We start from the raw sequence: 14,766 nt of genomic DNA, 5'->3' as shown, positions 1-14,766 counted from the left end.
GCCTTTGAAGCCAGGGCCGCCGGACGAGAGACGATGCTTCGAGGCGAGTATCGTGACTCTTTGATTCCGTAGCCTCCTTACTCTGCATACCCGTGGCCGATGCAGCAGAAATTGGCTATGCCGGCAAAGACATCTCCGTCCGTGATCTGCTCTGTGGCGCCTTTGGGCCTGAGCTCGACGGATGTGGCATCGAAGCTGTACGACCCCTCCCGCCAGCTGAATTCGGGCATCAGCCTGCATTTTGGCGGCGACATCGTTTTTCTGTTTTGACTTTTTATCGCCTTCTTTGTCGCTGGGAGCAGTGGTTGGCCCTCCGTTGGTGGGAAGCTACTGTAGGAATGCACCATGTGACGAGAAGAGCGGTCATGTCACAAGCAATACAATGACACGCACCAACTGAGTGTTGAATTGCGGCATTTGAACGCGCATAAAGGGCCATGGGCTTCACGGTAGAATCAGCTCATCTCCGCCCACCACTGTGGGATTACTCTTCAGCTATGTCTGAGACGGCTACACCGCAGCTGATAAGCTTGCCACAGCACTGGCTGCCAGGTTCGTCGATTAACAAGCAGCCACCGCAGTACATATCCGTGGGCGGATAGATGACTAGATCTCGGATAGCATGGTCGTGGTCATGTCCGTTTGTTGTCCTTTTGCATCCCAGTGACTGTTATGCGCGATGTGTAGATTCATTACATCGTGGCCATGGAGACGTGTTGTGATCGTGGGCCTCAATCCAACGCAAGGCTTCGTTGGCTTTGGTGATTTATCACCACAGTACGGAGTATGTTGTATCCAAGCAACACGCCGACAAGGCTGCGGTCGATGGGTTCGTGTGGCGAGGCTGGCCACGCAAACCGCGGAAAAACCTCGGCTGTCAAAAAAGTTGATGCACTCGCTCTTTGAAACCGTGGAACTCTTCAGGAACGAATGCTACCACTACCAAATGCAGAATAATGCTTTCCCGTGCACGTTCTTCGAGACTGTGTCATGGCTGTCGACAAGATTTCCAGACCTTTTTTGACAAAGGTTTCTGCGGACCGCCGGTCGCATTGAAGAATGGCCCGGCGCGCCTGCCCCTGCAATGGGGAAGACCGGCCGGTCGACAGCACCGCCAACTGAGACACCTCAGCGGAAATGCTGCCTCCTTTCAGCAGCAGACTTCTTCAAGCCATCGGAGTGGACAGCCTCAGCCTGATGACGAACAACTCGGAGAAAATGTCGATACAGAACAGCTGCAAGTGCTGCAAGAGTTGGAGACTGCATTGGGACGGCCGGTCGAAGAAGCCATCGAGGCAGACCGCGCTGCTAGCACAAGCATACAAGATCTCTTCCCGGACAGTCAACTGTATCAGGATGAGGAGATTGACGATGTCTTGCGAGGGACGAACGACCCCCTGGCTGCTCTGCGTGCGTCTGGGGCATCACACGAGGATCTTGTGCGAGAGGCAAGGCAGGTCTATGGTGATGGTTTACCCCAGAATGCACTGGACGAGGAAGAGCTGAAGATTTACAAACGACTATATGGCGAGCCTAGGTCCTTGTCCTTTGAGGAATTTCTTGACGAGGAGGAAGCCAGCGCGGTGGAGGAGGTCGCGCCTCACCAGCTGATGGACCAGGACGGCGAGCTCGTTGATTACGACGCATCTCCTGCTGTTACAAGGAAGGACGAAGCCGCGGAAGTAGAGGACATGTCACAAAACGGCACACCCCAGGCTGCGGTGGGCGGGGTTGGTCTTGAGCCGGGCGTCGACGATAATTTCTCGCCCTTTGCGCCGCCCGATGTCCGCGCACAGGAAATCGCGCGCATGCTGAACGGCCAAGTCCTCGAAGAGGGTGATCGGGAAGAGGAAGATGAAGCTGATGAGGAGTACGATGAAGAGGTAGACCCAAGCATGAGGGAGCACCCTTTCACCCGGCTCGGGAAGTTCGCCACCACTCCCCGCAGCATCTTCCTCTCCCAAGACAACTTTGTTGAACCCGTGCAGAGGATCATGAGCAACTTTTCGAACAAGCATCTCAAGGAAATGTGCGAGAAGACCTTTGGTGGACCTGGCTTCCCTGATTCACCCTTGACACCGCGATCCGGTCGATCCAGGCGACAGGTTCCCATCCCTCTCGGGGCCTCCCAGCACCTCATGGGAGAAATGGAAGCGAACGCCTACATCACCACGATTATGCCGCCTACCTACGCAGCCATCATGTGTGTTCTAGTAGAGACTCGCAAACGGCTCGGTACCACTTGGTTGAATAAGCTCCTAGCGAAAGAGGGCGGAGCGCGAGTTCTCGATGCTGGGGCTGGGGGGGCAGGTATCCTCGCCTGGCGTGAGATCGTTCAAGCGCATTGGGATAGTCTGCACTCGTCCGACAAAGACCCGGTTCCTCCTCCGCCACCAACGAAGTCGGTAGTCCTCACCGGCTCGGATACTCTAAGGCATCGAGCCGCCAAATTGTTGGAGAATACCACTTTCATCCCACGCTTACCTGATTATGTGCACACGCGTGACGCACCGACGTTGGAAGACGATCGACCGGCACAGCAAAGAAAGCAGTTCGATGTGATCGTAGCGCCGCATACTTTGTTCCCGCTACACGAAGAGTACATGAGGAAGAATCATGTGCAAAATCTCTGGTCCATGCTTTCCTCGGAAGGTGGCGTGCTGATATTGATTGAGAAAGGCATCCCCCGAGGGTTTGAGGCGATCGGTGCTGCTAGAGAATTGCTCCTGGAGAGACATATCGCCATTCCCGAGGGAGCAACAACAGAGTACAGTTCCCTGCACAATGATCCAGACGATGTTCATTCTAGAAGCACAGGGATGATCGTCGCACCTTGCACTAACCATGAGAGATGTCCGATGTACAAGACTCCAGGCCTCTCCAAGGGGCGGAAGGACTTCTGTTCCTTCCAACAACGGTATATCCGGCCGAGTTACCTCCAACGCGCACTCGGCGCCAAAGACCGCAATCACGATGATGTCGACTTCTCCTACATCTCCGTGATGAAAGGGGAAGACCTCCGTCAACGACAAGTTCAGTCCTGGTCCAGCCTCGAAGACTCTTTCTCCGCACCTGTTCATCCCAGCCCCCAGGTCGCCACGGAAGAGTACAAATCCTGGACAGAACTGTCCGCCAAGGGCTTCGAAGAGGTCCACCCAGAAAGCAACCTCACCAACATCCATGCCTTATTCGCCGACGGCGATAAACCTCCCTCCACCCTCCCGTCCGCCCATACGCTGCCTCGTCTCGTCTACGCGCCCATGAAAAGGCGCGGCCATGTAATCCTCGACGTCTGCACACCTCACGGCACCATCGAACGCTGGACCGTGCCCAGGTCCTTTGGGCGTCAAGCGTACCGTGACGCTAGAAAGTCCCAATGGGGTGATCTCTGGGCCCTGGGCGCAAAGACCCGAATACCCAGAAATCTACGACTAGGCGGATTGAACACCAAGGAAGCGAACAAAGCGCGAGGCCGAAACGAAAGATTGAAGCAGCAAGCGCAGGACTTGTTGGAGAAGATGCACGAGGAGAAGCTCGACGAGATGGACGAGATGCAGGAGATGGAGAGAGAGTTCAGGGAGGGAAGGTTCTTGGACGAAGGAGAAAGAGCGAAGAAGTCGAGGCCCGGCAAGATCAAGCGGGAGCACTCGAATGAAGGAGTCGAAGCCTTCACGATGGACGATTTCGACATGAATGAGCTGAACCCGCCATTGATTTCAAACAAAAAGCAGCCGCAGAGTCAGAACCAGGTCCCTTCACACCTCGGACGACAAGCGTCGAGGCGAACAGAGCCATCCATGCCATCAGCTGCACCAGCAGGGGAAGACGATCTCACGCCCGAAGAAATGCAGACTCTCGGCGAGTGGGACGACATCCTCGCGGGAGGACCGGGCATTCCCGTCAAGGGCGCCCGATCCATGAGGCAGTATTCCAAGTTCGCACCCAAGGGGAGGAAGAGCGAGACGAGGAAAAGCGGGAAGGTTCGATAGAGGAGAAGGGTGAGGATGAAGATTGAACACGAATGTTCACTACTGTATCTGACCTTGCCGTGGAGTTATCGACCGTGGACAATACCCAGGAGAGGGTAGAATGTAGAACATATGACGAGTACGGGCATGGCACGGCACGGCACACATGTAGAATAAATCTACTCCTCCCTTCTCTCTCTACCTTGCATGCCGGGCGGAAATGTGTATTTAATATCACGCCAACACGGTTGCCAAACCGTAGTATGAAGTGTAAAGACGACCAGCCTCTATCAACGGCGGGGGAACATGGACGAGAACATGGACAAGAACGCAAACACAAAGACAAGACGCATAAAGACACTTGACATGCACGGATATAGAAATACTGTAGAAATATGATATGTATATATCGACACAGATCCATTCACGCCAACGCCATGGCCCGGAGCATGCGACTCTGTCTAAAATCCCACCACTCCCTGAAATCACCGTCCCCCGAGAAGGGAGTGTCGACGACGAAACAATCGCTCCAACTGGTTCCCCCCACGGAGGTGGCCGTGCCCGGGACGGGAACGTCCAGCGAGCCCGACGAATCCCTGTAGAAGAGGCGGATGGGCCGTGTCTCGTCGAGGACGTGCACCACGATGGTCACGGCGGCGAACATCAACAGCGCGATGAAGGCCAGGACGGTCATGCCGATGGCCCGACCGGGCAGTTTGTGGGTCTTGACCTTCTCCGGTAGCGAGAGGCTGGCGTACTCGCGGTCGCGGCGGTGGGTTTTGGCGTCCATTAGCGTCAAGGCGTGCAGGAGCTGGGACGGGTGCTTGATCGCGTCGGGGATCCAGCGCGAGGCGAAGAGCAGGACGATCAGACCGTACAGGAGGCCGACGCCGCCGACGACGATCTCCGCCAGAACCATGTACGTCATCAGATTGGGGTCGAGGTCCGTCGTGTCGTTCTCGTCGGACAGGAGGCATGACTTTGGGTAGGTCATTGTGTCGTTCGGGCCGTAGGGTTCGTAGGCGCGGTCGCATCCGACAAGTTCGGGGAGGTTGTCGGCAAACTTGGCGCACGAGTTCATGTTCCGGCCCGTCTTGAAGCCGAGGAGGCACGGGCAGGTGCCGCCTTGGACGGTGAATTCTTGGTACGATGTCTCCTTGTGCTTGACAAAGGAGAGCAGCGCGAGGATGATGCACGCGTAGATGACGCACAGGTCGACGATGATCAGCAGGTACAGGATGCGCGGCATGGCGCGGCTGCCCAGGTACGTTTGGACCGAGGTGAACATGATGACCACGCTGATCACGCCGGGGTATGTGTGGCGTGTGTCGCCTCTTGTGATCGCGATCAAAATCACCACCAACGCAATGGCACGGATGGTGGACCAGCCTATGCCGATGATCGATGTTACCAGGGCAAACCTCCCGAGGCCGCCGTACCTGTTACTTTCGCCGTATGAGGAGAACGAGGTCACGCTGGCGTCGCTCGGATTCCGTTGGTGCACGGGATAGTAGGCTCTGGGGTCCGGTGGGAAGGGGTGACGGAGCCCATTCTCGATATTGGCACCGCGTTGGTGCTTCGGCTCCCAGGACTTGTAAGAGGCTTGGACTCCTAGAAACCCGAGTATGATTGATAGACTGACGCTCGCGAGCACCCATGGCCACGGTGTCGGTCGGTGGACCCAGTCTGCGTAAAGGCTCGAGACGTGGGTCGGATCAAGGGAGCCGTGAAGGAGGGATGTAGAGCTGCTGGGTGTGCGGGACATCTTGCTCGATAACTGGCGGCGGGTGATGAAGAAATGTGGACTACAGCCTCGACCGCACTTCTGTGCCAGATTGTCACACTGCGACTGCTTGCCAGAGGTTGTGGCGGGGACTTTGGCTCTAGATATATTAGTCTTCCATGTCGGTCAGGCTGCAGGTGGTCTATGACATCTGGTCAGTCAGATCGGAAGGGGGCCAAAGTACGAATGAAATGAACTCCGTGTATGCCTCGCCCAAGCGCCGCGGTGTAGGGGCTGTGCTGCGTTGTTCTGTGCTGGGTCGGACTGGACCTGCTTGCCCAGCAGAACAGGCGGAAGCGCTGCAACAATTTATCCATCTTGAAGGCACCAGTCGCGATCTGCTGCTAAAAGGGAGCTATTCGCGATGCTGTCGAAGACCACGAGTTTCCCCGCTTGGAAGCCAGATCGTCGTTCGCCTGCCGGCCCATACCTGTGAAGAAAGTGCAATACGAATTTCTTCGCGCTTGATACCAGTCCTGGCGACGGACGTTTCCCACGGCCAATGAGGTCGGCAGGAATATTGTCCAGCCCGATCCGTATATGCAGCCACTTCCGCCTTGGAGCTGAAAACTTGGGGAACTTTGTTTCCCATTAGCGACATATCGACCGTCGCTGTTGGCTAGATCTGTGTGAGTCAAGCGAGAGCGGCTTGAACAACTGACCGGCGGACAAGAGTCTTCTGTTGACCGAACAGACGGAGATGGCTTTCCTAACCCCGGCCGAAAGAACGCATGCTATCTTCTGCGCGTCCTTACCGTCGAGGAGAGTCTGGCGAGGCATCATGATATGACTCATCAAGGAAGAAAGTGCTCGTCGCGTCCTTTGGTGGTTATGTCGAAGTGCGGTGCAAGTCCAAATGGAGATCAACATAATTGTCGCGAAGTCGCGAATGCTGTTCAGCCTCGTCAGGTGGCGGCATGATCCACAGTATCAGCATTACGGCAGACCAAACGGCCCGCTTGTGTATTCAAGATTTCCTTCGACAACACAGCCTGGCGGTTGTAGCTGGAAGGCAAGACCTAGGGGAGTTTTACTCGTGATAATGCTGGCCCGACAAGACCTGAAAGCTCATCTCCAGAAAGTCGTTATGGTAGCTCCAAGATTAAGCATACAAGGCAATCAATCAACGGTAACCTGGCCGACAAGGTCTTTCTGGTGAAGGCACAGGAGGGAAGCGAGTAGACGATTCAACTGTAGCAGCCGCTCGAACCTTCAAAGGGACAGGGTTAGTACTCCGTACGATTGACGAATGCCTAGTTACTCTGTGAGTAGTACGGACCCCCTGCCCTCAATTCGTGAGCGTCGAAGAGATTGTCCTGCTTAGTCACCCCTAAAAGTCCCACCACGCGCCGATGTTCGCACCGAGTGGCAGGGAATCGGTTATTCGCGGGTAACTCCCCAGTCTCACTTGTGTTCAAATACTTCCAAGAGGTATTCTGCAGAGTCTGGCACGAATGTATCCTTGTAGAAGAATTCCCAGAAACTCACAATGAAGGCCGTACCCTCACCGCAGGCACTACGCTTCTTGCAGCATCTCGCGCAGGGTCGAAGCCCGGCTACACGACCTCGAGCATATCCCCCCTTCCTTCGCATGAGCAGGCACTTCCATGCCACGACACGGTTGGACAGGACAGAAACACATACGCTGTCAGATATTGGGGAGGGAGTGAAAGAGGTGCAGATCATCCAGTGGTTCGTGGAAGAGGGAGCTCCGATCGAGGAATGGAGTCCCCTCTGCGAAGTCCAAAGTGACAAGGCCTCGGTCGAGATCACGTCCAAGTATAGCGGCATCATAAAGAAGATCCACTTCCCCCAGGACGCCGTCGTACAAGTTGGCGATGGCATGGTAGACATCGAAGTCGAAGGGGACGCAGAACCACAAGAGTCGGCTGAGCAAGAAACACATCAGGATCCAGGCAGGACTGCTGATGAAGAACAAGTACTTGAAGGCGGTAGAGGCGCTACGCTGGAGGAGCCAACGTCGCCACCTGAAAAGCCCAAGATACCGAGCAAGCATGCCTCTCTTGCTACCCCCGCCGTTAGAGGTTTGCTGAAGGAGCATGGTATTGCGATTGAAGACATCACAGGAACTGGCAAGGAGGGCCGTGTGCTGAAGGAAGACGTCTATAAATATCTCGAGCAAGCCTCTACACAGACATCAAGCACAGAAGCAGCACCCTCTAAACCAGGTATCGATACAAAGCAAACAGAAACAGCGCAAAGGTTGACACCGGTCCAATCTGCCATGTTCAAGAGCATGACCGGATCATTGTCAATACCACACTTCCTCTACTCTGACACGATCGACATTACCGGCCTTGCTGCCATACGGACACGGCTGAATACTGCCAGGAATCCCGAGACCACGCCAAGGTTCTCATACCTGCCATTCATTGTGAAAGCCGTCTCCCTGGCCTTGAACCAGTACCCTCTCCTCAATGCTCGACTGGATCTGGCTACCGACCCGAAGAAGCCGCAGCTGATGATGCGCTCCGTACACAACATAGGCATAGCCATGGACACGCCAAACGGGCTAATCGTGCCCGTCGTTAAGGCAGTCAATGCTCGATCGATCACATCCATTGCGCAGGAGATACAACGCCTGGCACAGCTCGGGCAAGCGGGAAAGCTAAGCAACAGCGACTTGACCGGCGGTACCATCACTGTCAGCAATATCGGGAACATTGGCGGCGAGGTTGTGGCACCAGTCATTGTGGAAGGTCAGCTGGCAATCATGGGAGTCGGCAAAATCAAGACCATCCCTGTCTTTGCTGATGACGGCGTGACTGTCCGTCCTGCGCAGACGGTGAACCTCAGCTGGAGCGCTGACCACAGAGTCGTCGATGGGGCTACCATGGCAAGGATGGCGCAGTTTGTGCAAAAGTACCTCGAAGAGCCGGGCACCATGATTGTCGATATGAGCTAAAAGAAGTGCCCTGCAAATTTTACAACAGCCAACGGTCCCAAGTCTATATCCACGGCTACCCACTCCCTTTATCTATGTTAGTTACCGATCAGTTTTGCATTCATGCCCACAATGCACCGCACAAGATCCCAATCCCCGCCTAACCCGACCCAGTCGGTCACCACGATCCCAGTACTCCAATCGCCATCCTTGACTTTGCCGTGCTCGCCTATCATATGCCTCTGACACAGGTGCGCCACAATCGCCGGGTTGACTTCAGCGGCAACCTTTTCGGGCCAACAGCCGACATTCCAAAAATTGCTCGCGCTCAAAAAATTCACATACAAGGGGATCTTCTTGCTGCCGACGTTCTGGCCTCTGAGAGCGCAACATCCGCTCCGCTCGAGATGTTCTTGCGCGTACGTGATCTTCTTCTCGATTGACGGCTTCTCCATGACCTGGTAGAAATCCTGCACGCAGATGTCGCCCGAGGGGCACAGCGAGCCGGGCGAGCCACCCGAGGTGTTGTCTTCCCAGACATGGCCGTCGATGCCCCAGCCTTTGCCGTTCCATTCGTGCTTCAGCGGTTCTTCGAGCGTGAACCGGCGGAGCAGGACGATCCGGCCGCGCACTTCGCCCAGAGTCGGCACGCGTGGCTCGGTGAACCATTGTTGCGGGTTTGTGTAATTGTTCTTCAGGATGCGGGATAACTGCTCGTCGGTGCCTTTGCCCGTGCCTTCCCGCTTCAGGGACAGAATGAGCGTTTCGCTGGGATGGTCTTTCAGGAACTGGATGATGTCGTTGTAGAGATCCCGGAAGTATTTGTTGCCGGTAAGCGAGATGGGAAAGACGGCGTGCACGAGCACAAGCTTATCGGAGTGTGGGTCGTAGGGCTCGGGAACCTGCACGCGGATGTCGAAGAAGCGCACGCCATTCTTCAATTGCTCCTTCGGTGACACAGCTTGGCAGCGCACGGACGGGGGTGCTTGGTGATGGGTTGGCGAGTTGTGAGTGCCTGGGATGGAGAGGAGGCCGAGCGGGGTCCGGTCGGGAAGATCCTGCATCCACGAGTCCAGGTGCGACGTGTTGAACAGGGCCACGAACGAGGAATTGGGCAGATAAATGCCCGTGAAGCGCAGCTTCGGATTAGGCGCGAGCGCGACCAGCGAGGCCGTCTCTTCGGTCGGTACCGGGCAGTACATCTGGTGCTTGCCTCCCATCTCCGTCTGGAACGTCAATCTGAGCCTCTCGTTGGGCTTGTTGATGATGGCCTTGATGTCTGTAGGCACGATGGTAAACGGCGGCAGCTTGATCAAAACCTCTCTGGTCGCGAAAGGTTTCGCGTCGGCATGGATCTGAGGCACCGCTTTGCGCGTAGTGGTGTTTGTAAGGCCCAGGCCGTTGGTGATGTTTGCCAATGACGTCGTCACATTTTGCATCTGGAACCCTTCATCTGGAGGAGGATCGAAATGCTCGACCAGCACGAGGGTCAGTGGGTTGTTGCTGATGTTGCGGATCGTGACGGGCGGCGCCATGGTGGATGGAAGTGGTTGAGGTTTGCGGAAGTTGAAGGGAAGGAAACTCATCCTCTGGCTGGATACTCGAGTGTTCAATAAAAAGGGCACAAGATCGATCAGCTATGGAGCTTCGAGCTAGAGCTGCAGCTCTCTCAGCTGGGGATGCTCATCCGCGCAGGAGGAGTTCAGCTCGAACAGGTCCCTGAGGAAGCAGATTCGGTGGGCGGAGGGGTAGCGGGGCATTTGCTTCTGCAGCTGCTCGCCAATCGCGTCAGTTGGCGAACGCCGCGAGCGGTTCGAGATGCTCAACCAGGATCAACAAGATTTCGGGGTGACGACGACTGGAGCATGTCGGTGAAAGGGCCAGATGTTTAGAGGGCGTGACAGCTGGAAAAGAAGCTTCCAGCGTGACTATCTATCATACACTATAGCGGACCTGTTCTCCCTGTGCCATGTTTCCCACTTTCTATGGAATGACCTTCGCCGCTTCCATTCTGGCAAACGCGGTGCGGTGGCCCTGGACCGTATAAATGGTCTCAGTGAACCCAGTTGTCCTGGCTGCTCCCAAGTCATATTGGCGGTCCAACCGGGCTGGAGGATGAAACTCTTTCCGCTAGCAAGACGTGTCTCGAGATGAGTTCATCTTGCAGATATATCGACCTAAGGAATGGTGGTTACCACATAAACCACCAGATCTTATATATGGAGTATACCATATCGGTTGAAGCCCTTTACACAGTACATACAAGTATTGAGAGAGACCATCATGTCATCCGTATACCCTACCCAGTAGTGAAAGGTTTTGAGAACGGGTCCACTTCACTTCAACGGAGTTAGGCAATTTTAAGAAATCACGTGATTGATAAAACTGATATAAGCTTCGCTCCCCAAAATTTGCTCAAAATATCCTGTCAACAGCGATACAGCTCTCCAGCTATCTGGTTAGCAACATGGCGCAGGGGAAGCGTGAGTGAAGTTCCTGCCCCTCTACAACGAGGTGCTAACACGTAACAGGCGCCGGGCTCATACATCACGTGATGTCCACGTGACCCGGAGGACCTTGGATCGAAACCAAGTGTTGCTATTCAACTTCTTTTTGGGAGTTCTGTCTACGTCCCGAGCATGATCTCCGAGCCTTTTTATTGTCTATGCCAGAAGGAATAAGGCCCATGGATATGGCATATCTTGGCAATACTTCAGGAAATGTCTCCACCTTTTTTGATGAAGACATCATGAATATCGAGACTTATGAAGTGCGCCAATAGCAACATTTCCATTTCCAAATTTGTTGTCTGCCTCACCTCACTTACTATACCCTGCACAGTGACACTACCTAACAACCCTTCTTCTGAGCCCCCAGGTGAACAGGATCTTCGACTCGTAATGCCTTTCGTCGCGCCGGAGCGATACTCTCGACCGGTTGAAATCTGCCCGAATGGCTGATGCTCGACGAACCAGACGCCACACCCACGAAACAAATGCACTCAGCTATGGACATCTCGGCACTGCCACTTACGACGAGCAAAGTCATAACTGGACGTTCTTGCGGCAGCCGCAGGGCGACCAAGATCCCAGGAGGGACAAGCGGAGCACTAGCCAGTCTGACCTGCTCCGTTTCCAGCTTGTCGACGAAAGGACTGTGGATTGTGCGGCAGAGGTTCCCATCGGGAACGGTCCAGCCGAGCAGCGCTCGATGAATGCGTTAGGGTTGCAAAACACTTTTCTCAAAAATGTTGCCGATGCCGCCTTTGCCTTGACAAGTTCGCCAGCCTCAGCATCCAGTTCGGAAGTTCAGCGAGAGAATACGAAGGAGAAAGTGTCTTCGGCGAGCTATCTAGCTCTAGGGCACGCGCGACCTCCATTTGAATCTGGCATGCACAACAATGATCCATCTACTCCCGTGGTAGCACTCGCGGCGGAATCACACAAACACGCCCTCCGCCTGCTGGGGTTCGAGGAATGCCAGGTTGCAGTTCGCACCAGTGAGGGCCTGCAGGTCATGTGCACGGTTCCATCCGTTACGACGAGAGTAGTCGGCCTCTGGTGTGAGTCGGCAGATCGGATACTTCAGGTGGCTTCTACGAATAAGGCAAACGGTACACATTTTCTCGCCGTCAAGCCGAGTGGAACGACGATTCTTCAACCCATGTCAGCCGATCCGGCACCGGAGACTACGGTCACTTCTGCAGATTTACTCCTTAACGCCTGTCCAATTGTCACCATACCGACGTCCAGGACGGGTGGAAATCCTCATGTGCATGCGAGCTTTAACCCTCGAGATCAGAACTTGGTGGCGATTGTAGACTCATCTGGCCAGTGGAGTATCTGGAAGCTGATAGGCAGGAGAGCAAGGTCTGCCCGTATACTCTACAAGGTTCACCTGCTAAGCTCAAACAATCTGATCACCAGTGTCCGTCAGGCTCCCTCTACCACGGACCCTTCGCGTGCAGACGGATGGCATCGGATCTGTTGGTTGATCGGCCCCGAAGCTAGTAGGGAACGTCTTCTAGTCTGCGGTCGGCGTATGGCTGCAGTCTTTGACCGAGAAGGACAGCTTTTGGGACAAGTAGACCTGCGTCTAGGACCGACGTCTGATCGAAACATGATTCTTGACATCAAGAACAGCCACCGTCGAGGAGATCACCTATTGGTCCTTAGTACCTCACGTTTGATGGTCTTCAGTTCAACTAAAGGTACCTGGAAAGAGAGGGATCCAGTCGAGCCGCTAGAATTGGTGTGTTCTTGGAATCACTACCGGGATCGAACCGACCCACAGCTGCGGATGAGTATCGTTGAACTACCGACAGGTATGTTGCACTCGACTGTGAACGAATCCGAGACTGATCTTCAATGTCAGATTCTGTGGTATTGATATACTCCTCAAACAGCCAGATCGCCGTCTCATACCGCTTCCGATGCGATTCCTCAAAATCAAGTGTTGTTTCTTGTCAAGACCCTTCGATTTTTCAGTTGCCACAGGTGCTTGCGAACAGAATGCAAGATGTTAGTGACATTGTCCTATGTCCAGTCACGTTCTCGGTCCAAAACCAGCCTTCTAACGCTGTTGACTATGGTCTCGTCAAGCTCATCGCCTGCACCAACGCTGGGGAAATAATTGAAGCGATCTACAAGTATGGTTTATCAAAGTTTGGTCATGCCAAAAAATCGACCGGAAGTCTTCCAGCTCTGGCATTCCACCGACGGTCTACTGGTACACAAGGAAGCTCTGAACACGTTACAACGGGTGATCTGGATGATCTCGTTGTTTCCGATGTGACAGAAGCCGGTGCGATCCCTGTGCCTGCAACAACTGCGCAGAATGCTGCAAATGACCCCAGCTCCATTTCATTACATTTTCGGAAGTGGCAACGTCTTGCAGATCATCTGGCGGTCAAGGACAGAAAGAGTCAAGATGTCCCATTTGGGACCTCTCTGCAACAGGCCGTCGAACTATTCGAGCATGTGCAGGGCCGTGACGAGACAACCTCTGTTCGCCTAATCGCAGACCTCGTTGACAATTGTCGGGTTGTGGATGTGGAAGAAGACTCTCAACATGTGGAGAGCTGGCTTGATATGCTTGCGCTGCATAACGACGTAACCACCGAGTTCGTGGCTTTTCCTGCCCTCCCGGATAATTCGCGACGTCACTTGATAAGTGTCTACGACGACCTGGTCAATGCTTATGTCGAGTCACTGCCCGAAAACTTCACGGATCGTAATCGAGTGAACCGTGAGAGGTTGGTGCGCCAGATTGTCGGTCCAACAGTCTTTGGAAGCTTTATGCTGAAGACTAGGCGGCCTGTCGACCTTGCAGAATCTCCACAGCCTCGATCAGCATCGAGCCCTCCTTCAGCACTCCCGTCTCCGTCACCAGGGATTGACTCGCACCATCAACAGCAGTTACCGACCTTGGCGCCCGAGAGTTCTGTGTCGAACGAAGAGCCAGCAGTTGCACGTCTACGGCAGTATACCACTTTCGCACATCGAGTCCCGCCACTGTTGCTGGACCACAATACTGGGCTCTCAGCACTATTGGAACATCTTCCTGTATCGATCGACGAAGACCCTGCCGACTACTCTTACCAACAGACGAATCAAAGACTCAAACTCTTACAGGAACAACTTGCGGCCGAGTCGCTAGATCCGAAGCAGAGGAACACGGCACTCAAATCTGCTGCTCGGCTGCGGCGGAAGCTGGAAAGGAGCATGCTGATGAGTCAAGAAGTAATGCTGCAAAGAACATTGGTGCCTAGCATTCGTACTGGGACAGAGTTGTCTAACCTACCGGACAGAGAAGTACAAAGCAGCCAAGCTGCTGCCCCCGGCTCCGGTCATCTCCAGAGTCAAGTAACGGACGCGTTGACTGGTCTGACCATGACCCAGCCTGAGAGAGGAGCATTTGGCACGAGGCAGGCAGCGAAGAAAGGCAAGAAGAGGCGTGCCGGCTTTTAGCTAAGGCTACGAGGACTAGGGTCGTGGGGGTGGCCATGCCAAGCCTTCCCCGGACTTTGGATTGTCCATGCTCCGAGCAGCATCCACGCCCCGATTCCTGAGTGGGCCGCCCTTAGCCCTCAAGAGTGCGGGGAAGGGCAA

At 54.6% G+C, this 14,766-nt stretch overlaps 5 protein-coding genes and 1 pseudogene across 6 annotated transcripts; 4 read left to right on the top strand and 2 right to left on the bottom strand.

The window, feature by feature from the left end:
• Window positions 1-956: 956 nt before the first annotated feature.
• G647_06207 (uncharacterized protein) lies at window positions 957-3,989 on the top strand (the record flags this gene model as incomplete). The annotated part of the gene is made up of 1 exon (XM_008730529.1): window positions 957-3,989. The coding sequence occupies one exon, from the start codon at window positions 957-959 to the stop codon at window positions 3,987-3,989; it is 3,033 nt and encodes a 1,010-aa protein (XP_008728751.1).
• Window positions 3,990-4,392: 403 nt separating this feature from the next.
• On the bottom strand, window positions 4,393-5,733 carry G647_06206 (uncharacterized protein; the record flags this gene model as incomplete). The annotated part of the gene is made up of 1 exon (XM_008730528.1): window positions 4,393-5,733. One exon carries the CDS (start codon window positions 5,731-5,733, stop codon window positions 4,393-4,395), a length of 1,341 nt encoding a protein of 446 aa, XP_008728750.1.
• A 1,507-nt stretch (window positions 5,734-7,240) lies between these two features.
• On the top strand, window positions 7,241-8,677 carry G647_06205 (uncharacterized protein; the record flags this gene model as incomplete). The annotated part of the gene is made up of 1 exon (XM_008730527.1): window positions 7,241-8,677. One exon carries the CDS (start codon window positions 7,241-7,243, stop codon window positions 8,675-8,677), a length of 1,437 nt encoding a protein of 478 aa, XP_008728749.1.
• A 77-nt stretch (window positions 8,678-8,754) lies between these two features.
• Window positions 8,755-10,191, bottom strand: G647_06204 (uncharacterized protein; the record flags this gene model as incomplete). The annotated part of the gene is made up of 1 exon (XM_008730526.1): window positions 8,755-10,191. The coding sequence occupies one exon, from the start codon at window positions 10,189-10,191 to the stop codon at window positions 8,755-8,757; it is 1,437 nt and encodes a 478-aa protein (XP_008728748.1).
• Window positions 10,192-11,117: 926 nt separating this feature from the next.
• On the top strand, window positions 11,118-11,257 carry G647_06203 (annotated as a pseudogene). The gene has a single exon. The product of its transcript is annotated as a tRNA-OTHER (tRNA).
• A 351-nt stretch (window positions 11,258-11,608) lies between these two features.
• On the top strand, window positions 11,609-14,625 carry G647_06202 (uncharacterized protein; the record flags this gene model as incomplete). Its single annotated transcript, XM_008730525.1, has 2 exons — window positions 11,609-12,980; window positions 13,031-14,625. The coding sequence occupies 2 exons, from the start codon at window positions 11,609-11,611 to the stop codon at window positions 14,623-14,625; spliced, it is 2,967 nt and encodes a 988-aa protein (XP_008728747.1).
• Window positions 14,626-14,766: the final 141 nt, after the last annotated feature.

Source organism: Cladophialophora carrionii (genome assembly GCF_000365165.1).
Source record: "Cladophialophora carrionii CBS 160.54 unplaced genomic scaffold supercont1.5, whole genome shotgun sequence".
In the NCBI taxonomy this organism is placed as follows: domain Eukaryota; kingdom Fungi; phylum Ascomycota; class Eurotiomycetes; order Chaetothyriales; family Herpotrichiellaceae; genus Cladophialophora; species Cladophialophora carrionii.
The sequence above is the reverse complement of the archived record's forward strand: the minus strand, read 5'-3'. Positions and strand labels throughout refer to the sequence as shown.